Genomic DNA, 22,958 nt, shown 5'->3' with positions numbered 1-22,958 from the left:
CAGAATCTGCTGCTATTACCGAGAGTGCACTTTGTGCCTATGTTGACCATCACCTGCGACCCTTTAGGCATAAAAGAACACTGTGAACTCACTTGAAAGAGCTGAATCTCGAGCTATTCCCCTCCTCCCAACAGGAACATAAACATATATTAGATGTACAACATGAAGTTTAGGCGTAATCCCATCTAAACAAGTCATTAATACCTTGATAACGTTGAACACTAACCGTTTAAACTCTAAATGTCAACATTCAAAGGACAATGAAAAACGAACAACAGAAGCCAAAGTTATTACGACAGTCCTCTAGCTTTTGGTATCAGACCAGTAAAACAGTCAAACACTCCACATTGGTTTGGCATGTTTTGTTGTTCACCCCTTCTTTCAGAACTGCATTCCTCAAAATGTACAGTTCCACGATTGCCGGTGACGGCAGAACAAACTACTGCATCACTGTCCGACAGGTTGCCGTTAGGCAATCGGTACTCTGGATTTCAGCTCGGGTCAATGCTCTTGAAAAGTTCTTGAACGTTTAAACGAATGTTTGAACCTCACTTATACCATACGATAAACATTTGACACAACCGGAGAGTTGAGCCCTGATTCTAACGTGATCAGGTCCAGCTTCTTTGATGGACATTTTATTACGAGTTTGATTCTGTGTCTCTCCTGGGTGTAATGAAGTTACAAAACAGAGTTTATTGGAAAATAAACACAACACAACAGTGAAAGCTTCCAGGAGAGGGACTGTCACTGATCCAAGTCAGAGTCTAAGCTAGGCAAATCAAACAACAGTGTTATGTCATTTGTTGGGCCCCCTTCCACAGGATCAGGACCCTGCTATGCTATCAGAAATTAGCCAAAACTTAAACGTGGGTGAAGGGTCATGGTCACTATTTGTACTACTAAAATGCTTTCATTAAAAAAGGTACATAAATTAAATATAAGCAAACAAATTCACTGTTTTTTGTTTTTGTTTTGTTTTTTTCAGACCCGGCTGATATTACAAGATGTTCCTATGAAGCCATAATACAGAGTAGTGAACTGTGTGTTATGGCGGAAGCTGAGCAAAGAAACACCTTGGCTTATTGTTGCAAAAGAAAGCCAGATGTTTGTGTCGGTGCCAAAGCATCTGCTCCGGTCCTAACTTCAGAAAGACTAGCCTTCTGGTCCTGTCACCGCTGTTGCATCCAGGCGTCCATTTCATCCAGCTGATTGGCTCTATCCGTCACACCCTGTTATGATCACTGGTTGACTTCCAGTACACAAAGGGTGGTGTTTATTGTTGCTGACACAAACCGAGGCTGAACTGCCTCTGATCACCGGCACCTTGTCATTATGAAAGTATTCTACCATGAAGGCTGAGCTAGCTCAGTTTAATCATAGTAATCTTAGTAATAGCCAAAACGTCTAAAATATTTAGAAGAGCACTCAGATCATAAATGCCTGTTGTGATAAAAGACTTGGTGTAGTCTCAAGAGTGCAGTCTATCATTTAAATGCTAGGTCAGCCAGCTACTGCTACTACAACCTGCTGATATATTCTTTTGAAGAAAGATGTAATTACTCATCATTTCAACATTTTATTTTGCTTTCCGTACTGAATATACAACTGAATAGTGTGTTAAAAAAAAGAAAATTTGCTCAAATTTTAGCCATTAAAGTAGATTTTTTGGGTAATACTTGGTTAGATTCTAACATTATCTAATTTATTTTGGTCACAAATCCTTCCCAAAAACTTTCAGAAGCGTTTACCAGAAGATACACAAAAAACACTAATCAGAACAAACTTCACACTTCCACATGCTGCTACCTTTAGTTTTAAAGATTTATTCATTGTGTGCAAACTTTAGCAGCAAACAGCAAAGCTGGCTGTATAAAGAATGCATTTTGAATAGTAAATAAATCTTTTGATTGGAAAAAAATGTTTGTATCCAGCCTTAGTTAGCTTAGTGATAGCATTAAGGCTAAATTCAAGCTTGCTAACAAGGCATAGCTCGTTAGCTGCCTATTTTTAATTAATATGAATTAATACACAAAGCAGTAGTGCTCAGCAGAAACCATCTTTGCACTACCGCAGAAGCTAGCATCCATGATTTTCCTTATCTCCGCTCTTGGGGGTACAGCCAATCAGCATCAAGGAAAACGAATGACATTCCTTGATTGGCTGTTTTGCAAACATCAACCAATAGCGTGTGAATTAGCAATGCGCTTAGCTATTACTGTTTCTCAAGCTGCATTTTGTTTTAAATATTTCAGATATAGATTATGAAATAAATCTGTGAACAGGCAGGTTCCACCAATAATTTGAAATTCCACGTCACAGAAACGTCCGGGAACAGATGAAGCCACACGTACTGAACCGCAAGTGTGTGTGTGTGACCTCTGTACCTAATGAACCACGACCCCACCGAAGTTGGGATTGTCATTTGTTTCACCAAATATATCACAGGAAAATTTAACATGGTTTGGGACTGAGGTCTTGGCTAAATTTAGTCAAAGCAATGTCAGCCTTGGTTGGCTAATAGAGTGCAAACATTGCTCTAACGTCCTTAAAAGCTTTGCCTACATGTGTTTTCAGTGTTTCAGCTTTTCAACCACCGTAACATCTTAACGGAAGGCACTCAGGCTAATGTCCTAATAAGGTAAAAGCTTTGACCTCTCAATCCATAAACATAAAAATTCAAATTAAAAGTTAAGAGACCTTTACAAAATGTCTTCACACAGCTGAATTTAGTCATCCACTGGTCATGATTGTAAATGAGAGCATTTTAGTAGGTAAAACTGTAGGCAAATAACTAAAAATGGCAAGGCTAGGGAACCGGGAGCCAACCAGATTGGAGGGTTAATACCCTGGTTTAGGTTGGAGACAGATTGCCAATTCTTCATGGTAAATACAAATGATTTCCACTGATGTCCTCCCTGACATCATTAAATTCACAACAGGAAGCCCCTGGCATATCAGTAATGGTTGTTTTAGCTAAAAAGAAAAAAACCCCGGTAAGCAAGGCGGCAAAACTTTAGTTACATTAGCCAACAACAACAACAAAAAAAAAACAGGTGCAGCCCTATTACAAAAAGTCTTTTTTATATAGATTCATTAAACACACAGTGATACATTTTTAGTGTTTATTGCTGTTTTCATCAACTGTTACCATAATCTTAAAAACTGAGAGCCCACAACAACTGGGTGAAATGAAGTTACAAAACAGAGTTTATTGGAAAAATGTTTTTCTTGTGTGTGTGTGGGTGTGTGTGTGTGTGTGTGAGAATGCTTAAGGGTACATACTTGAAGCAGTCTCCAGCGCGTGTTGAGGTCTTCAATGCGTTCCAGGTTGCTAGGAGACAACTGGATGTCGGATGGATCGAAGGTGGATGCCAAATGGTTCATGTGTGTCACATCGTCCTTAATCAGAGCTATTTCTTCCTGGAACTCCTGAACCAAAGAGAAACACACACATATACGTAAACACTTGTAACTGCTCAGATAAAAATTTCAATGCAAATAATTACTCTTATGAAGACAGAGAGACTTGTTGCTCTGTTGGAGTTACCTTGACTCTACTGATGTGCTCAGGTAAGGAGTCAATCAGCAGTTCCCCTACAGGTTCCCAGCCCTGCTTCACCATCTCCGCCTGCTTCAGCTGTTTGTCCAGCAGGTCTTCTGCTTCCTGAAGCTCCATCAGTCTGTCCAGGGCCAACTCCAACCTCCTCTGCCAGTCGGCCGAGTCGACGTTGAGCAGGTCCCACCGGCTCACCACATCGTCTGCCTCTTTGCGCAACACTCGGCCCACGTTCTGAGCACGCTCCTCCGGGCTGATGTCTGACATTTGGGATAAGCCAAGTCTGGCAAAATGAGTAACTAATAGCAACAGTCTCATTTATTAAGCTACATTTGCTCAATTGTGCCTCTGTGAAGGTATGTTTCTAAAAACTTTCACCTATTCGTCACATAATAGCTCAAGTTCTGTTTGGTTGGATAAAAAGCTCCTCTGAGCGCCAATTTCCAAGCTTTGCCACAGATTCTCAATTGAATTTAGGTCAAAATTTTGACTAGACCATAGAAACATTAGCGCCTTAGGAAGGTATTTACACCCTTGCGTCTGCCCCTCAAGTTGTTGAATTTTGGCCATTAAACTTGGCCCCCCTCTGAGAGCCACATGAGGGCGATAGAGCTAACGCCTGAAGCAATGAGCAGACGCTGGAATTCCCCTCTTCCTCTCAGCCCTCTCTGAACGTGCTCAAGTTGGCAGCCTGTCAGATTTATTAGACCACACCTTTGGCTTGGTTTGTTTTGTAGCCCAAGCTGGTGCCATGGTGCAAACAGCGCGGCCAGTAAAGCATCTGTGACTGCGTTTCCGTGTCGACCTCCACAAGCAGTCGTTACTAGGCTGTCACTAGGATGCATATTTTTATTTTATGAGCAAAGAGAGATGGAACGCTAATCCTCGCTTCCCTTTATGTCAGATTTCAGAACTGAAGGAGCTCAAAAACTTTGAGAACAGAATTCACCATTCCCTCATTTACAGAAAATCCTCCAAATCCAAATTCATTCTACAGGTCGGGTAGTATACAGGGTGTGTGAAACTGAACCTAAAACGTGGAAAATCAGTTTAATTCATGATTAAACAATGTAGTAAATAACATTTTCATGAAGACTTCCTATGTTGCTTGGTTACTCAACGTATAGTTAACTGACCTTTGAGAAAAGGGCTAGACTATTTTCAGTCAAAACGTTTGTTAAAGTCAACATATATCATGCTCATCTTAAACTGTAAATGAATAAAATAACCAAATAAATAAATAAATGTCTTATATAAAAAAATATTTGAACCAGTGCTACAAATCAATGGATGAAAGCATATTCATGTCTTAACATGGCCTAATCAAAGTCCATATCTACGTAATGCCAACTGAGAATGTGTGGTAACACTTGAGAGATCACAGATGCTCTCCGTGCATGTGTATATGAACAACAATTTCTGTCTGTAGATATGGAAGCCTGGTGTAGACATACCTGGAATGATTAGTGGCTGTAATTGCAGTTAAGTGAGGTTGTATTGTATTGACCCACATTGCAATTTACTAGTGTTTGATGGGAACACAGAAAATCCCACTAAATAACACTGAAGTTTGTGGTTATAACTTGACACAATGTAGAAAGTTAAGGGCTAAGAATACTTTCTCAAGGATCTGTAACTGATGAATGGTTCTTTGACGTAACAATCTCAAAACAAAAAACATTATAAAGCAGAAATAAATGCGTTATTTATGTCAGCGAATCTGTTTTAGACATAAATGAAGTTTGAGTGCGTGTGTGTGTGTGTGTGTGTGTGCGTGGGTGTGTGTGTGTGTGTGTGTGTGTGTGTTTTACCTCTCAGTTCAGGTGATGGTGACTCTCTAGGGAGTTCGGACAGGAAGAATCCCGCATCATCAAGAGCCTTGGTCACCACCGGATCCTTGGCTCTGAGCTCCATTTTGAACCCCTGGGACACACACGCACACACACACACACACACACACATGTTCAAGTCTCTTATCTACTTACACCAGAGGTAGCTTTCATTCCACTTATCTCTGATCTCAGAACAAACGATGCTTGGAACCGAGTGTCAGCTACACTGTAGGTTTTCTTCGATTTCATTGGCTGTTTTTACCATTTACCATGACAGGATATTATATTTACTCTTTACTTATTTTCTTTTTTGTGTTGTTTGGTGGCAAACCCTGCATATAGATACTAAATTATGATGCTAGTGTGAGTTTCAGGAGGTCATGGATTCTTCCAGTCTGATTCTTCTCATTTTAGGCTTTTATTATTGTCTCTAAACACAGCAATTTTATGTTTTAATCCATATAAAGTCAAATTAAAACAATTTTACACCAGAAAAAAACATCACATATTTCCTTATTAAGACATAAACTTGTGTCATGTTTCCCCCTTACTCTGTGGGTATCCAGCTGGGTCTGCACGGCGGGAACGTCGCCCCCTACAGGCTTCTCCTGCTCTAGCTGCTGACTCTTGAGCCTTAGCCAGTTCAGCAGCTCCTGCAGTGACATGTGGAGCCTCTTCCAGGGAGCCATGTCGGAGTCCAGCTGTGACCTACCAAACAAGCACAAGCTTTTCCCTCCCACCTTGTTTTTTTTTTTTTTTTTTTTTAAATCATCTGGATCCAAATTGAACCATTTCTCCCTCTTTGGACCGTCTGTAGTCCAGGTGTGTCTCACCTCATGCTGAGAGTCTTGCTGCGCAGGTCGTTCCAGCGCTGCCTCATGTTGTCCAGACGTCTCTGGAGCACAACCCGGTCCTCAGGGTCCCTCAGAGAGGTCAGGATCCTCTGGCCATTCTCATCCAGGGAGTGATACAGCTCTTCATGGCTGTCCACCTCTGCCTGGAGCTCCTAGTTTAACACAAAGAGACAGGACTTGTTATAAAAATGCTATATATACAGTACAGACCAAAAGTTTGGACACACTTTCTCATTGAATTCAATGAGAAAGTGTGTCCAAACTTTTGGTCTGTACTGTATATCAAATATGACTTGAGAGAAATTTAGCTTTGTAATTTTAATGCCTTGACATTGGACCTGTCTCTTTAAGAAACTCCTGTTCTTTCTGAGACTCCGCCTCCAGGAAGTCATCACAACACGGCTCCTCTATTAACTTTTTAACAACATTTTTACCAGCGTTGCACTGAGAAGTAGCTCCTACAATGAGCTCAGCAGTTCCACCCGGTGTTTGCTAATTGCTACTGGCTAGTCTGAAGGAGCTGAATGGAGGAGGGCTGCACTTTGGTGTACCCAGGTATTTTGCACAGCTGAATGGTTGCCATGGAGATGAATGCATTTCTCAAGCTTGCAAGAAAGAATCAAAGTAATTAAAATGTCTCGGGGAACTGAGTACTCAGCTCCTTCAGACTAGCCAGAAGCAATTAGCAAACACCTGGTGGAACTGCTGACCTCATTATAGGAGCTACTTCTCAGTGCAACGCTGGTAAAAATGTTGTTAAAGGGTTAATAGAGGAGCCGTGTTTTGATGACTTCCTGGAGGCGGAGTTTCAGAAAGAACAGGAGTTTCTTAAGGACACAAATGCCCAATTTCTTCCAAAGCCAAATTTCTTTCACTGAAGCTGACATAATTATTTGACGGTGCTGTAAAATGATACTCTGTGGCTGGAAAGCATAAAACACTGCGTCTTTAATCAAAGATTAGGTCAGAATGAATATGACAAGAGAAGAGTTTCACATGAATCCAACGGGTTCAACGATCATCGTTGAAACAAAGAAGCTCTTTATCCATCTGAACTTTAACGACAAAACTCATGACATGATATTTTTCCGCTTTACAAAAGAACGAAGCTTGAATTTTATGTTCCAACCTGAACTTGGTAGACCTTCCTACGCAGCATCCTCCAAAGAAGAAACTAGACGCTAAGTCGCAGAGGAAGCGCCATGTTTTTCCTCTGTTCTGTTCGAACGAGGTCCCCACGCGGCCGCACAGAAATGCCCTCTGTTTAAAACGCGAGGCAGATACTGGAGACGAGAGGACGGGGAGGGCGAGGAGACAAAGTTGGGCCGGGTACGTTGGTGGAAACACAAGAGGGGGCGAGGAAGAGATAGGAGGAAGAAAGAGGCAAAGAGGACATGAAAGCAAGAGGAAAACGATGAGCGAGCTCGTTTTCCAATTAAACCTTATCTGCGTGTGGCGTTGTCGCCCCGGAGAGAGTGTGCGCACTCCTCTGGATGCTACAGCTGCCATAATAATTGGACACAGAAGACTATCTCGGCGCTGCACACAGCACTGCCTGTTGGACTGACACAACTCATAACGCATGTGTGTGTGTGTGTGTGTGTGTGTGTGTGTGTGTGTGTGAGAAGAGGGAATAAAAGCTGAAATTTGTTTCCATTTCCGTTTCCAACATGAGAGTGTGTCCGAGCTTGGACAAAAAGAGCGTGTGGGAGCAGGATGAGGGTCAGAGTGTGTCCTCGCCACAGACAGAGGCCACCATTCAACACCCACAATGCAGTGGGGGGCATTTTTCCATATGTCCGCCAGACCGGGAGAGGCCAATGAGATCTCTTCATGCTGCCGTATCAGCATTGTTGTCATTCCAAGCAGAGGAGGGAATTGTGCAAGTGTTTTCATTTTTTTTTATTTTATTTTTTTATATTTTTGCTCGACTTGTTAATCAAACACTGGACTAAGCTGGGAGGACGTTATGTCCTGGGATGGCGTTTGATGTCAGCTTTACAAAAACTGAAGTGAGCTCGATTAAAAACACTGTAGATCTAAAAAGGCGGGAGTGTGAAGGAAAGTTGAAAGTCTCGCTACAGAATGTTGATTAGATCTTGGCTTGGTGATTCTCCACAACTTTCACCTTCAAATGGCCTCATGCGACCTACAGACGACTTTCTCCCCGAGGCCTGAACGACGCAATTCTGATCTTTTTACCCCCGTAAAAGAAAAAGGAAAAACAAATCTTTTGCCTGTGTGGTACTAATTCGGGTATGCATCAGATTGTTTTCTGCAGTCTGAACAGTGATGTCACAATAATATTGTTTATCGCGACGATCTCTGGGACAGCTTATCGTCGAGCAAATTTATTGTGAAATTTGTGCAAAAATTGTCAAAAAAGTTTTGTTTGAATAGCTGCATTTGCATTGACCGTGAAACTGCAAATTGAAATGGCAAAAATAAACTTGCTGAACTGAAAAAGCACGGAAGAGGTGGTTTTTTTGGCTGGAACGAAATGGATGATTTTTGCAAAACTGCAACGGAGACACCTTTTTTTCCGTTTTGCATCACACAAGTGATGTGGTAAACACCAAAAACAACTTTTGTCTGAAAAGATGGACATACTTTTCGGGAGGCCAACTCTGCTTGTAATAAAAATGTCGGCCCAAATAATATACTTAATATTTCAACATTCCTGAGAAACAGAATTAGGGTTTTCATCTGCCGTGAGCCATAATTGTTAAAACAGGCAGACATAAACATTAAAAATCTATCACTCTGTATGAATATGAGCTCAATGCCTCTCTGAATGTAGAAAAAAAAATTGAAATGAAATGAGGAAAGATGCAGAAGAAAGTCTCTCTGCTAAACCCGCTCTGCCCTTATGCCATGCTGTCCTTGTGAAAACAATTTACTCTCTGCCCACACAGCTCCAAAGCTGAGTGCTCCTCCATTATTCATGCAGGGCCAGTTTTTATATATAAACACAGAAAATCTGTTGCATTAATATCCCGACTCGGCGAGCGAGAAAGCATAAGGGAATCAGTCATCGTCTAATGACGGCTGACAGGTGGAGTCAGAAACATGGATAATCCTGTTCCACTGGTACCTGGTGAGGGAAGGGAGGACGAATCAAACAAGAACTGTGATGGCAGGAGAGTTGAAACTAATTTAGTTTTTTTTTCTGAGCTCCCTGTTAAGATTCAGCACTTTCTGTCCAAGGTAAATAACCAGGTCATGCAGTTACACCTCAAACGAGCCGGATTACACGCCTTAATGAAGAGGATCTGTGTGTTAAACCGTGTCCTACCTTCCACTGGGCCAGCAGCCTCTTGGCCGCCTCAGGCTGATCTTGCAGCCTCTCCTTGTTGGTGGCATCTATTAAAACATTGCAGGTGGTCTCCGCCTCCGTCAGCCAGCTCAGGAACTTCTCCAGGTCCAGGTAGAACTGGTGGAGCAGCTTCAGGCCGGCTTCCACAGCCGCCTCCCGGTCTGAAACTCTGAAGACGTGCGAGAGAGATGAGGGAAACCGAGGACTTGCCTCCAACTCAGGCTTTATTATCAAGATGAACTGAAATGAACCCTGGTCGCACAGCACTTTCACCAATTATTTTAGATTTTCATGAATTAATAGATGCACAGTAATATTCTGAATAACAAATGTTTTTTTTCATTCGAGGTGTTGAAATTGTCTCATTGACGTAAACGAGTGACAAAAATTGCGTCATTTGGTATTTCTCGACACCAGGGCCCGATTGAACTATCCCAACAGAACTGTGTGTGAAATGTTGCGTGATTGGTCAGAAACTTGTTACCGTGTTTTATGCAGAAATGCCTTTTCCGCCTCGGATGAAGAGTGGGAGAGTCCTAAGCAACTAAAAGCCTTCAGTTCCTCTTAAAGCTCCATAAACAAAAGTTTTCCTGCAGAAGTCCAGCCAGTTTCTCTAGTTCATTTTTACAAACACGTTCCTTATTCAGACCACAAAAAGAAACCAACCGACTGGACAAAGACTGGAGAAGAAAAGTCATCTCTTTTCCCTGCTAGCAAAGAAACTGGGTATTACGTAGCATTAGAGGTTCATAACTAAAAGTAAGACTGGTACTCATTCTGAATGTTTGCTCTTCCAGTGATCTACTGTCATTTCTGCCACACGTGTGTGTTAAGACACCAAGACACTCAGAAGACAGGACCTTCCATGTAACAAGCCGTCTGCCAATTGAGTCTTCTCATAACCAAATAAAGTGCAGCATTTTCCAGACTATAAGTCACTATTTTGTTCACAGTTTGATTGGCCTGCATCTTATAGTCAGGAGCAACTTACATGTGTTTTTTTTGTTCCCGTTTTAGGCCATATTTTTTGACTAATGCGACTTGTATTCCCGAACGAAGAACGAGTGTGCGGTTACCGTTTGCTGATGTGAGCCCATGTCGCCAGCATGTTGTCATTGACCTGGGTGACCTTGTGCGTGTCGTCGTTGGCGTACAGCGTCAGCAGCTTGTTGGCCAGCGCGTTGGTTTCGGCCACCTGTCCCTGCCACTGCTTCAGGTCCTTCATGAAGACCTGCAGGGGAACGGAAACAAAAGGGCTCGTTCTCGTTGTCGATGCCAACAGATCTGGTTGTGCCAATCGTCTGACATTCATGCAGCCGTGCAGACGGATCTCCAGTGCCCACCCTCAGATCTGCGTGTTGCTTCTTCAGCGCGTCCGCTGTGTACGTGATCTCCTGCCATGATTCCAGCCTCCCACTGGCCTGTTTGATGAGGTAGTCCACCTCCCGCTTTGCGTCCAGCCAGTTTGTGGAGTCCTGCAGCATGTTGAGGATTTGCTTGAGCCTGTCAGAGAGTTTGGTCTGAGAGTCTTCCCAGTGGGTCTGAAGCTTGTCGACTGTGGAGGAGGAAAAAACAAAATTGCGTGTTTTCCAGGTACATAGGTACATACATTTCATAGCACAGTCAAGTAGCTATATTGTCTCCAGTTGTTATAAAAATACCATATACATCAAATATGACTTAAAAGATGTTTGACTTCATAATATAATGCCTTAAAAATTGATCACTGCTCCTCTTTTGAACCTTTAACAACGTTTTTACTGGCAAATTCCTCAGAAGTAGCTCATATAATGAGATGTTTGCTAATTGCTACTGGCTAGTCTGAAGGAGCTGAGTGGGGCAGGGCTGCTCTGTGAGACATGGAAGCTGCAGTTCTGAGAATGAGCTTAGTCCTAGAAAGGCAACGCCCAGTTTCACCAAACGTTTTGCACAGCTGAATGGTTGCCACGGGAGATTAAACACTTTAATTCTTAAAAAATTGACGTATTTCGCTGAAACGTTTTGGCACTAGGATAGGGTGCCTTTCAAGGTGACCATATAGTTTATTTCACAAAACTGCAAAGGAGACAGTTTTTTCGCAACTGGATGTTGCCACTGGCACAAGCCATGAAAAAGATGACAACAGGACAGCGGCATGTTTCTTTAATAACTTCATGTGTGATTTTAATCGCATTTCTTATTTATTGGAAAAACCACAATTCGAAATTGTGTTTTTTTTAAATGATCAGAATATATGTAACACACGTTTTGTGTACACAGTGAACCCTTGCTGTATCGTGGTTCACCTTTCACGGTCTCGCTGCTTCACGGATTTGCATCGTGCATTGTGTTCTGATTCTGATTGGCTTAACAGTCTCTCTGCTTCTTCTCTACCTGTGTGTCAATAACTTTGCGGTTTGATATGTACACGTATGTAAAACAGCTTGCCAATTTCAAGAATCTTTTTGCCCATAAGAAAAAAGAGCAACAACAGCTATAGATAACTATGTTCTTCTCTCGAAAAAACACACCTGCACCGCTGGCTTTAGAAGAAAAAAACAAAGCAAAACAAAGTCAGGATGCAGCGGCTCAGTCAGAAGAGCAGTGAAATACACGTGAGTCACTATTTGTCCTACTGTACTTTGTATTTTTTTTCATAATCATTTTTCATTTTCTAATCCAATGACTCGGGTCGCGGTGGGGCAGTGTTGATCTCCGCAATTTGAAGCCTTCAGTTCGTATTGATGATTACAATTATTATTTTACAGTACAGTAGTTATTTGTAAAAAAAAACCAAAACAAAACAAAAAACGTTTATACAGTACTTTTATTTGTTAAACAAATGCTTGGGCCTGCAAAAAGGTTTTGTTCTTTGGTTTTGATGTATTATGGAGTATTTCATTGTATAATAATTGTAAAAACAATAAAGGGAACTACTTCACGGGTTCTTTTTGGAACGTAACCCCCACGAAAACGAGGGTTCACTGTATTTGTAATGGAAACGCAGCTTTGTGAGGATGCGTGTGGCTTACTGCGTTCTGTGATGGCATTGCGCGTGTCCTGGTTGCTGGTCTTGTTCTTCAGGTTCTGAGCTGCCGTTACTTGTTTCTCCAGGAGGGGGCGCCGCTTGTCGAGTTCCTGTAGAGATCCCTGAACGCAAGCAATGCACACTCAACTTCCCATCCATGCAATGTTGTTATTCTTCAAAGCCCAAGTCGTGCACACATGTCGATGCTACATCACTTAGCTTGATCACAGTTTATGTTTGAGCTGCGCTAAGATCGTCACCTTGAGCTGGTTTATGTTTTCATTGATGTCGTCCAGGTCAGCGACCACCACCTGCTTGTTTTGCACCATGTTATCCAGCATCTTCAGCCAATCGGTGAGCTCAGCATAGGATTTGTTGAACTGCTGGAGCACGGCAGATTCAGGCTGGGAACTTCCTGTCAGGCCTTCGTCTGGGAAGCACACGACATTAGAAAGAGTTCTAGAAAATGGCAAATTCCAGAAACTTTCCAAACATTTTCAAGATAAGCCTCCAAATCGTTTCCAGCGTTACAGTTTGGAGATAAAAACAAGACAAATGAACAAATAAAAAAAGACAGTTTCAATTCAATATTATACATTATTTACCCCTGTTATTAATTATGACTTGTGATAGCTTTCTACATAGTAGGGACAAACTAAACTATAAAAATGTTTTATGTTTTGAAAATTCTCTCTCACATCCTATACATCCAATTAGTCTGAGAACAAAACACAAATTAAAGAAATTTTTTTTAAAAAAATCCCCCAATTCAACGTTTTGTACAGCTGAGTGGTTGCCATGGAAGATTAAAGGATTTCTCAAACATGTATTAAAAAATCTAGGCAACACTCCAGGTCTGTTTTTGATTAGGAAATAACATTATAACAAAACTCAAAAAAGTTGATTTTACATGATACTGCCTCTTTAAGTACAGATATGTGAAAATGTACTTAAGTACCACAATAAATTACTTGTGCTTCACTACAACCCACCACTAAATAAAGACAAAAACAGTTCTGCCTTCATATTTAGTTGCCTCATTAGCATCTTTTCTTGCTTCAGATGTTTTTCTGGTGATGATTGTGTATGAAGTGTTACGATGTTTCTGCAAAAGAAAACTTACGGGTTTTTTCGGAGACGAGAAGAGCAGCCATCCTTTCTTTGTGCTGCTGCAGTAGCTCCAGGATCACCGTCCAGTCCTCCCTTAGCTTCATGTGTTTCCCCTGCCGTCATCAACACATAAAAAACACACACACACACACAACTCGCGTCTCGGCTAACAAAGGGTTCAAGGTCAGCTTGTACAAATGCAATCAAAAGAGTTTTAGTTAGTTCAGCAGGAGAGCGTGTCTTTGATCTGAGACCTATATTAATGAAGACGGTGATCTAAAATGTGATGAAATCTTTGAAGAAAACCTGGTGGTGAGATGAAAGACGTGAACGTGATGTTGGAACAAAAGACTTTTCTTCACATCGTCTTTACAGAGATGAAGCGCGTTGTGAGAACGTCAGTGCGTAGTTGAAGTATAGCTGTCGCTCACCTTCTCCAGCCGTCCTGGAGGAGTCTCCTTATACATCTGACTGGCTCGCTCCAAAACAAACTCCACTTCTGGCTTCTTCTGCTGAACGTCCTCAATTAGCTGTTAGACACAACTCTTTAGTATTTGTTGTTTAAATAAGAAAAGTAGATATACGGTTAATATGAGTAAGAAAACAAAAGTTGCTGTACTCTGGGTGGTGGTTCCTGGGTGCTCTGCTCCAGCTTGGCTCTCGTGCTCGACGCCCAGCCTGACAGGTCGTCCAGCTCACCTTGGAGCTTCAAAAGCTCCTTCAGCAGACCCTCGATCTCCAGCTGACGCTCAGGCAGAGCCCTAGACACCTAAAGGAAAGAAATAAAGAAAAAGTACAACCCCTTTTAATAAAAGTAGAAGCGCAAGCTTGGTAGTGGAGTTAAAACCGTCTCTTCCATTGATCAAAATTAGCAAGGCTTACATCCCCTACTCCAACGTCTCTGCCTGGTTTATAGAGGGGTGGCAAAAGCAAGTGAAGTGGATTAGCATATGCCGACAGCAACTGAAGGTGTCATCCGGTATGGATTATTGTCTATGCTGCCTGGAAATTGAGTCATTAGAATGACGATCATACAACAAATGATCACACAACATTTAGTATTTTGAATTGAACTGATGGTAAATTCATGCCACCTTCAATGGTTTGTAATTCCACATCCCCACAGCTCAGTAATATCAGTAGTGATAGTTGCTTACCTGAGCCCAGCGAATGTTGATTCCCCTGATGTCTTTGTGCTTGTCAGCAGGAAGAAGGGTTAGCATCTTCTGCTTGGCGTTCAGATTCTCCACTGCCGACTTCTTCGCGGGAAGCTCCTCCACACGTGTCTTAGACAGATAACATGAAAATATTCATTTCATGTGACTTTGGCAGCTCCTAATGGGCAGAAACTTAGCCTCTGCCAGGCAATAGAGATTCATGCCTCATTCTACTGAACAGTGTGGTGTGTGTCAGTGCACTATAAAAGAGGGTTTCCACTGCCAGTTGGACTTTGAAAAGCGGAAAGCGGGGAATTGAGATGGGGATTTGGGGGTTGTCCCATCAGACAGTCAGTTCCCAAAACCATCGACACAAAAAATCCTCTTAAAAGCGCATGCAGGGTCAGTGCAACCCGCACAGGGTAAAAACTTGTGAAGTATAAATGATTCCATCTCTTAAAAAGGGCTAAAGCTTTTTTGACCATAATAACCTTCAAACAAGGGAGCAACTAATCATTCTTTATATCATCCCCATATTTTTTTTCCCACTGTACCTGGACTTTGCTCAAAGTGTCTCTGATGTGCTGTGGTTCTGGGGGGTGCAGAGGGATGGCCAGCACACCCTCCGCTTTATCCAGCCAGCCCAGCATCGAGCCCATGTCCTCCTCAAACTCTGCGGCAGCCGTTCGCGCCTCGGCAGACCTGCAGATACAAGCTCTCCTCTTAGTAGTGGCACATTGTTGGACATGGTGATTGTCAAATCACAGCTGTGAGGTTGGATGGGGGCCCGCCCACCTCCTCTTACGCTCCCTGAGCTCCTGGCAGATGTTGGCCCAGCGAGTGTTGAGTAGTTTAAGCTGCGATCGGAGGCGTAAGGCATCATCTGGTGTGCTCATCTGGCTGATGTCTTCTCCTGCAGAGTTCACTCTGCCCAACACCACCTCCTGGTGAGGTATGTCGTCCACCAGGTCCTGTACAGACATACACACACACACACCTGCCTCACCATTTGCACACGGACAGGTCTTCAGGGGTAATATTGTCTTCATAGGTTTCATCCGGACAGAAAGGGTTCTCAATATTAAAATACATTGTTGTCCTGTAGAGGTACATCTTAATATGTTCATGTTTTGATGTAATTGACAAATAGGGAAGAGGAGGATTGGGTGTTACCCTGAGTTGCTGTCTGTATGCTGCTGGCTCACTCTCAGACAGTTTCAAAGTGCTCTCGGCATTGCTCAGCCATTCCTCCACTTCCTTCTGGTCCAAAACAAGCCTCTGCCACTTGGAGTTACAGTCCTTCCAACGCCTTGACAAAGACAGATCAGATATTTCTATATGTGGCAAACAATGAGTACAAAAATCAGTCAGCTAAATGGTTTAAGACCCTGAGACGTAAAAGAAATCCCAAAGCTGTCTTATGATTTTGTAGCTTCTAGGACCAGAACAACCAAAATGTAAAGAAATCTTCTGAATATTTCTCTCGAATTCTTTTACTTCAGTCTGTCTTTGTAGAGCTTGTTTAGTTTGTCCCAGTTGTTGTTGAGTAGGGAAGCAGTCTCCTGAACCCTGTGACCTTCCAAAGGTCGAGAACGCATCACCATCTCTTCTCTCCGGGCCAGCGCTCCTTCCACTGGGCCGTGCAGCTTGTCTATGTTCTCCTTTACGTCCTGCATGCGAGGAAGTGCACAAAAGACAATTGTTCAGGATTAGGAAAACTAAAGCGAACGGACAAATAAGGGTATTAAGCATTCAAAGAATATCTGTTTATAGTGAAAACCTGATGTTTTTGGCAGCCTTTGAGGATAACATAAAAAAATCAGTCATGTCTTGTATCACAGTCCAGGTAAATAAAACTATAGTTTAAAAAAAACAAGAATTAAGGCTTCCACATATTAAAACGTGCGTCCATTGTCTGTGCCAATATATTTTTTTTTAATATTTCCTACAATTTCAGCCCTGGTCTCAATGGGCAAGGAGAAGAAAATCATTTGCTGTTTAGCTTAAGTTAAACCAGACTATACCCCAAATATTCAGTTTTGTAATCTCTTCTGTCACAACAATCTTCAAAATTTTAGTTGATTTTTAAATTCTCAAAAAAAAAGAGGTAACGTGGCAAAGGTGCGTTACCGTGTGGTTTAGCAACACCGTGGCTGTGTAATGAGAGCATCATTGAAATCTTTCTGCATGGCCTCTACAAGCACAGAGTTCACAGGAGAGCTACCTCAAGGACTTCACACTCCCACAGCAGGAACTGTTCACACTTTCACTCTCCTCCCAGAAGCACCAAAGTGAGAAATGGAGAATTTCTAGAGTTAAGAATTTGACTAGACCTGAAATACTTCCATATACGATTTATTTGAAGGACAAATGTATGCACAAAGTTATATGAGGCAAATGGATTCTCTTTCTATGCCATTTTTTTTATTGTTGGCATTCACTGCAGAAATAAAAACATATTTTCTTCACTCATTTATTGTGACGTTGCTTCAACAGGCCAGGTTCAGGTTCGGGTTCAGGGTTTGGTGCTTAGGGTGTGATGCTACATATTTAGCCATGTTAGCCCCAGGTGGTCTGGGATTGGCTGGGTCTGATAACATTGGGGGCCTGACAGTCAGGTGTGCTGTGGTGGTTCAGGGGTTAAGCACAACCCACATATGGAGGCCTTAGTTCTTGACGCGGCCGTCACAGGTTCGATTCCCAGCCTGGCGACCTTTGCCGCATGTCTTCCCCTTCTTTCATTATCCACTTTCCTGTCAATTAACTATCAAATAAAGGCCACTAGAGCCAATAAAATCTTGAAAAAAGAAACTTGACGGTCTAAGCTTCAATCTAGTAAATAAAAAAAATCCTTAAATATGACTTAAGGTTGAGAGAATGCTTGCCTTGAGGTTGCAGGCAGGTTGAGAGGCAGAAAACAATGTATTGTATTTTGACAAGATCTGAACTTCGGCGTGATTAAGAGGAAAAATGACAAATGCACCCATGCACATGTACAAAAATCATCAATTAGGATCTGAATTTCAAAGCTTATTTTCCAGATGTGCAAGATTTCTGCTTTATAATGATCGAATTGGCTATATTGTTGCCAATTTAATGTTTTTATTTGGCCCCAAAATATGTTGGACTCAAAATCAGTATCTAGAAGTGAGCATGAAAGAATAAATGAGTGGATACATCGCGGACATGATTGAATTAAACATTTACAAAAGCATCTTTTTTTAAATTTCTTAAGCAGAATCAGCCTTTTTGTGGTAAGCCAAAAGGACAATGTTAAAATCGAATGTGTTGACTTTGAACAATACAGTGCGCTGTTACAGATGAGATATGATATCGCAAAAAGCAACAAAGAGTCATTGTGAAAACTATGTAGCAGAAAATAGACTCTTATCGCTAGGTCAAATGAAAAACAGATAAAACAAATCCCATTTTTGTGGCGGGTTAGAAAAGTATTAGTAGATGTATATCTAAAATATTTCCGAATTTTGATATATAACCTCAAAATATGTTAGAAATGTTATGTTATTTCACTGCTATAGACAATAAGTATGCTATTCTAGGATCTCAGGGCTATGTTGGAACACATATACAAATATTACAAATACGTGTTTTTACTTAAAAAGGTTAATTTTAAAGAAAATGTTTTCTTAAAAATGTTTTTAAACCTCCTAAAATATACTTGGAGAGAAAATAAAACAGTGGAGTGCTGACATGCAAAAACTGTTTGTTGAAACCGCTGAATCTTTTTGACTTGATCTCTAGTCTGAAACAAATATGCATTTATTTTTTAAAAGATCCAAAGGGAGATTAAAACTTTTCCAAGGCTGTTTAGTAGATGGAAGAAAACAATCCGATAAGATGAAGCATTTTATGCATGCCTTTAATAAAAAAAACAACAAAAAAACAAGAAAGAGAATGTGCATTGTTAATACTTTGAAAAATGCAGCTGATTTTTTTTCCCCAACTCGGCGGCAGTGCTGACCTTCAGGCAGTGCTCTTGCTGCGGCAGGTTATAATACGCTGCAGGCCAGTATTCAGGAGAGTTCAGCTTGAAGTCCGTCTCTGACACCGAACGCAGCAGCGCCTGGAGCTCTGTCAGGTACTCCTGATTCCACACACACACACACACACACACACACACACACACACACACACACACACACACACACACCGACACATAAACACGCAGGCAACAGTACACACAGCACAGAAATGTTATGACTCCAAAAATAGATAAATATGTTATGTGATGTTTGGTATTCTCTGGACAGGTAACACTTCACAAGCAGCTAACATTTTCATTTGAAACCCATCTGGGGCCTCATTCAGTCCACATTTAATCACATATGGAGCTACCAAAATGCATGTTTTAATTGCTTACATTAGAAGTTTAGTAATAATCAGTGGTGGTGCTCGCATGATTGGCCCTTTGGGCAAGCCCCTCCTTCTGCAATCTTTCCTGGCCAATCAGAATACAGGAAATTATCTCAAACAAAACTTGTCTTCCTTTTTCAGAAGCAGGCCGGGACCACGCTCAACACATGAGGGCACCCACTCTCCATCAAAAACACAGGAATAAAGTCAATAGGAAACTTGTTGATATTACAAATGAGAATTGTTTTTTTTTTTCATTTTAGTTGTGCTTGTGCGCCCCTCATTTCTATTGTCGCCCTGGGTAACTGCCCAAATGGCCCATTTCAAAAACTACCACTGATCATAAGAGGAAGGAATTTTTAGCGGAACTGAATGTGAAGCCCTAGATTGAGATGTCGTCATTTTTCTGTTTTATATAGTTTATCAGACCTTTAACGTATTCAAATTACTACAACTAAAATGGAAATCTACTTTTTTCTATTCTTTTTTTTCCTTCCCAGAAAGACGCACAAAGCTTGTTGCTACAGTGGAGAGAAACTGGCATGTAAACACTCGCCTGTGTTCATTTCACCTCATTGTTATGTTCCCATTGCAGGCCAAGCAGTCGCCCTCCAATTTAAGGAGACTTTTTAATCAGGCCCAGATGAAACACTCCTAATGGCGTTATTAGCGGCCGCCTCGCACCGATTGCTGCCGACTGTGAACATGTGAGACTGAGCAGACTGATCAGTCCCAATCGTCAAACATACTTTTCAAGAACGAGACTGATTTTTTTTTTCTTTCCATATTTGTGTTTATTTCTGTCTGTTTTTCAAATGATACGGTCAGACTGGGGAATTTGACTGGGAAGAATTTGATTTCCGAGGTTTTTTGCAACAGAATACATTTGCTTTTCAAACAAACAAACTTGAATGTCCTTTAGAAAGAAATGAAAAAAGTGAAACTCATTTATTCACTTCCACCCACTACTGGCTTACTGCTAATAAACAATAAACCACGCAAGAAATCGTTTCTCAGAAAATGTGTAGATTTTTATCAAAGTAGTGAGACTGAAATATTTGTACAAGATGAAAGCAATAAAAAGTATGTCTTTACTGTACAGTATAATGTATAGTTGTTACAATACTTGACGTAGCACCTTCTGTGGAATAAATCTGTACTGTCTATACTTTTCCCTTTTGTTTTCTGAAGATAATGAGTTCATTTCCCAATGGATTTCTCAAGATAACAAGTTAATCTCCATTTTCTTTGAGATTAACTTATTCGCTAAAGAAAACCGCCATGAAAGTGGCTCGTTATCTCAAGGGAACCATAAGAAAATGGAAAATTCACTTATCTCTAGAAAGTAGGAAATTAACTCATCGAGAAAACCATTGGAAAAATAAGTTGCCTTGAGAAAACCGTCGGGTAATAAACAAATTTTCTAGAGAAAATGGGAAATTAATCCTGTCTGACGCAAAACAAGAGACGTTTGGTCTGATTAAATTTTAGCCCATGAGAAATAAAGGTGTATGTGTCTTTTTATTTAATGTATGTAGAATTTGTAGTTTCAACTGTAAATTCAGTGGGATTTAGCTTGCCACCGTAATCTGTGCAGTTAAATCAGAGTTTTACAGAAAAATGGTTCTTATTACAACGGGTTCTGTTTCTGTACTAGAACATTATTGTTACTTTACAACACTGGCTATAAAATGTATGCAGGAAATAATCATGAAGCATTCTTTATCACTCAGATAAATGTAATCTAGGTTTTATTGAGAGGTGAAGTGAATGACAATAATTCACATCCTCAGATTCACTGTTTGCTAGAACATGTTTCTGCTGAAAGGTTCTGTCACATTTGGTTTCAATATGGTTCAAAATTCACTTTTAACTCCTAAATTATCATCAAAACACATTATAAAATTTACTTAGATCGACATCTAACGCTACTCTGAAACGAAAACAATTAAGGATGAAGACGAATAACGCTTTAACTTTTTAAAAGTTTTTTTTATCATTGTTGTTGTGTTATTCAGTTTTCGGTCTAAATAAATCAAAGTTTTTGCTAATTTCGCCCTTCATGAAGTTTTAAAATGATTGAAATCATTGTGACAGTTGCACAAACGTCTAGTACTTGTAGGTGCACCTTAATAAACTAGAATATCATCCAAATATTTACTACAGCCAATGAAAACCCCCAAATGATGGAAAGTTTAGTTGAAGGGAAAACAGTGCACAATTAAACATGGATGAAAAAATGGAATGGAAGTGAAAAAAAAGCACGTAGACAAGAACCAGAAATGGATTCTGAAGAAGTCAGTTCACTTAAATGACTTTGTCTTTCACTTTTTAAATCGAATTAATGAAGTAAATTAATGCTTCAACAATATTCTGATTCTTTACGATGCACCAGTGTTTATGGATCAGTACCAAAGGCCCAAAATAATTCAGGCCAGCAGCACACTAGAACATGGTTTCTTGTAGTATTTTTCTCTTACAGCATTTGGACACTGTGTGCTTGTTTGTGATGATGAAAGAACAGAGCAGGTGGTGATGGTGAGAGTAAATTATAATATTTCATTCTTCAGGATATATCTTTATGCAAGCAAACTCAATTTTACTCAGTATATCTCAGCTCTCAGGTTCCAACTCATCCTTCGATCAGTTTTGCTTTTTTTTTTTTTGGCAACTTGGACTGAAAACACACCTGGACTGAATTTATTTGCATCAAAACCACTGTGGGAAAATGGACAATAAAAGAAGAGTGTGCTTCATGAGTAAAACCAATAATAACCAGTAACGTTTGGACTCTAAGGCTGTCCAAACGATACAAAACCAGGCAGAGCTGGTTTTGTATCTTGCTGTAGCAGTTGCATGTCTCCATTTCTGATGACTGTCGTAAGTGGACCAATCAGTAACCGAAGCCTCAGTTATCCTATTTTCATCCCCCCACTCCCATCTGCCTACATTTACTCTGGAATTCAATCAATGATAAAATTCTGAGGATGGCTAAAATGGCTAAGCTAGCAAGTCTCCCAAAACATAGCTTCTGTTTTCCATGTCACAATTCACCAGGTGTGAATTGTCACACCTGGTTCCATGGTTGCGAATAAAAGTGACAACTCACACCTGGTTTCATGCTAACATGACAAGGAAAACAGAAGCTAATAATGTTAGGGAGACTTGTTAGCTTAGTACGGTTTTAGCCATCCTCAAGATTTTCTCATCGTTTGAATTCCACATTGTTAGCTTCCACATCGTTAGCACCTGGTTCCTTGCCATGGAACCAGGTGTGAGTTGTCGCATTTATTTGCAAAAGTTTGCAATAAACCTCCTAAAGTTTTCTATTTTTCATCAAAGTGAGGTCTGTGTTGTATTGCTAACCCCCCGGTTCCTAACGAGTGAAGCGTTCTTCTCGGCCCTTCGTAGAAACATGTGAACATTAACCTCGACACCTTGTAATCACTATGTTTGAAACTCTAATTTTGAAGTAAGAAAGGAAGTTCTAGAGTCGCCCTGATGTGTTGACGAATTTGACTAGAAGACTTCTCGTCAGGTTGGTTAACAACTCCTGATTACAAAAGTTGTTTTAAAAACCTGCCAGCACTTAAAAACTGTTTGTGGTACAATTTTGATGACAAAAGTGGGCTGTAAGCACCGTGTGAACACTGCTACTTGTTAACTGTTAGCTAAAAAGCACATTTAAGTTAGCATTTGCTTCTCAGCTTGCTATAAATCCTAATATTTTGTCGTTTTTTCCCATCGAG

At 40.8% G+C, this 22,958-nt stretch overlaps 1 protein-coding gene across 11 annotated transcripts in view; it reads right to left on the bottom strand.

Moving 5' to 3' along the window:
- dmd (dystrophin) overlaps positions 1-22,958 on the bottom strand; it is a 222,473-nt gene that overhangs the window by 30,175 nt on the left and 169,340 nt on the right. For 10 of the 11 annotated variants that reach the window (XM_028010153.1, XM_028010151.1, XM_028010152.1 and 7 more), the window contains 19 exons: positions 18,818-18,940; positions 16,333-16,505; positions 16,009-16,144; positions 15,631-15,806; positions 15,390-15,537; positions 14,836-14,964; positions 14,298-14,447; positions 14,110-14,208; positions 13,692-13,791; positions 12,829-12,998; positions 12,573-12,690; positions 10,905-11,116; positions 10,638-10,792; positions 9,541-9,730; positions 6,225-6,397; positions 5,943-6,099; positions 5,371-5,482; positions 3,551-3,819; positions 3,286-3,432 (listed from right to left, as the gene is read on the bottom strand). In XM_028010153.1, the coding sequence (XP_027865954.1) occupies positions 3,286-3,432; positions 3,551-3,819; positions 5,371-5,482; positions 5,943-6,099; positions 6,225-6,397; positions 9,541-9,730; positions 10,638-10,792; positions 10,905-11,116; positions 12,573-12,690; positions 12,829-12,998; positions 13,692-13,791; positions 14,110-14,208; positions 14,298-14,447; positions 14,836-14,964; positions 15,390-15,537; positions 15,631-15,806; positions 16,009-16,144; positions 16,333-16,505; positions 18,818-18,940 (2,937 nt within the window). Of the gene's footprint in view, positions 1-3,285; positions 3,433-3,550; positions 3,820-5,370; positions 5,483-5,942; positions 6,100-6,224; positions 6,398-7,374; positions 7,693-9,540; positions 9,731-10,637; positions 10,793-10,904; positions 11,117-12,572; positions 12,691-12,828; positions 12,999-13,691; positions 13,792-14,109; positions 14,209-14,297; positions 14,448-14,835; positions 14,965-15,389; positions 15,538-15,630; positions 15,807-16,008; positions 16,145-16,332; positions 16,506-18,817; positions 18,941-22,958 lie in introns of those variants that run through there. The other variant, XM_028010161.1, reaches the window with a different exon arrangement.

Source organism: Xiphophorus couchianus, chromosome 24, assembly GCF_001444195.1.
Source record: "Xiphophorus couchianus chromosome 24, X_couchianus-1.0, whole genome shotgun sequence".
Classification (NCBI taxonomy): Eukaryota; Metazoa; Chordata; class Actinopteri; order Cyprinodontiformes; family Poeciliidae; genus Xiphophorus; species Xiphophorus couchianus.
Note: the sequence above shows the minus strand (reverse complement) of the source record. Positions and strands in the feature narration are given on the sequence as shown.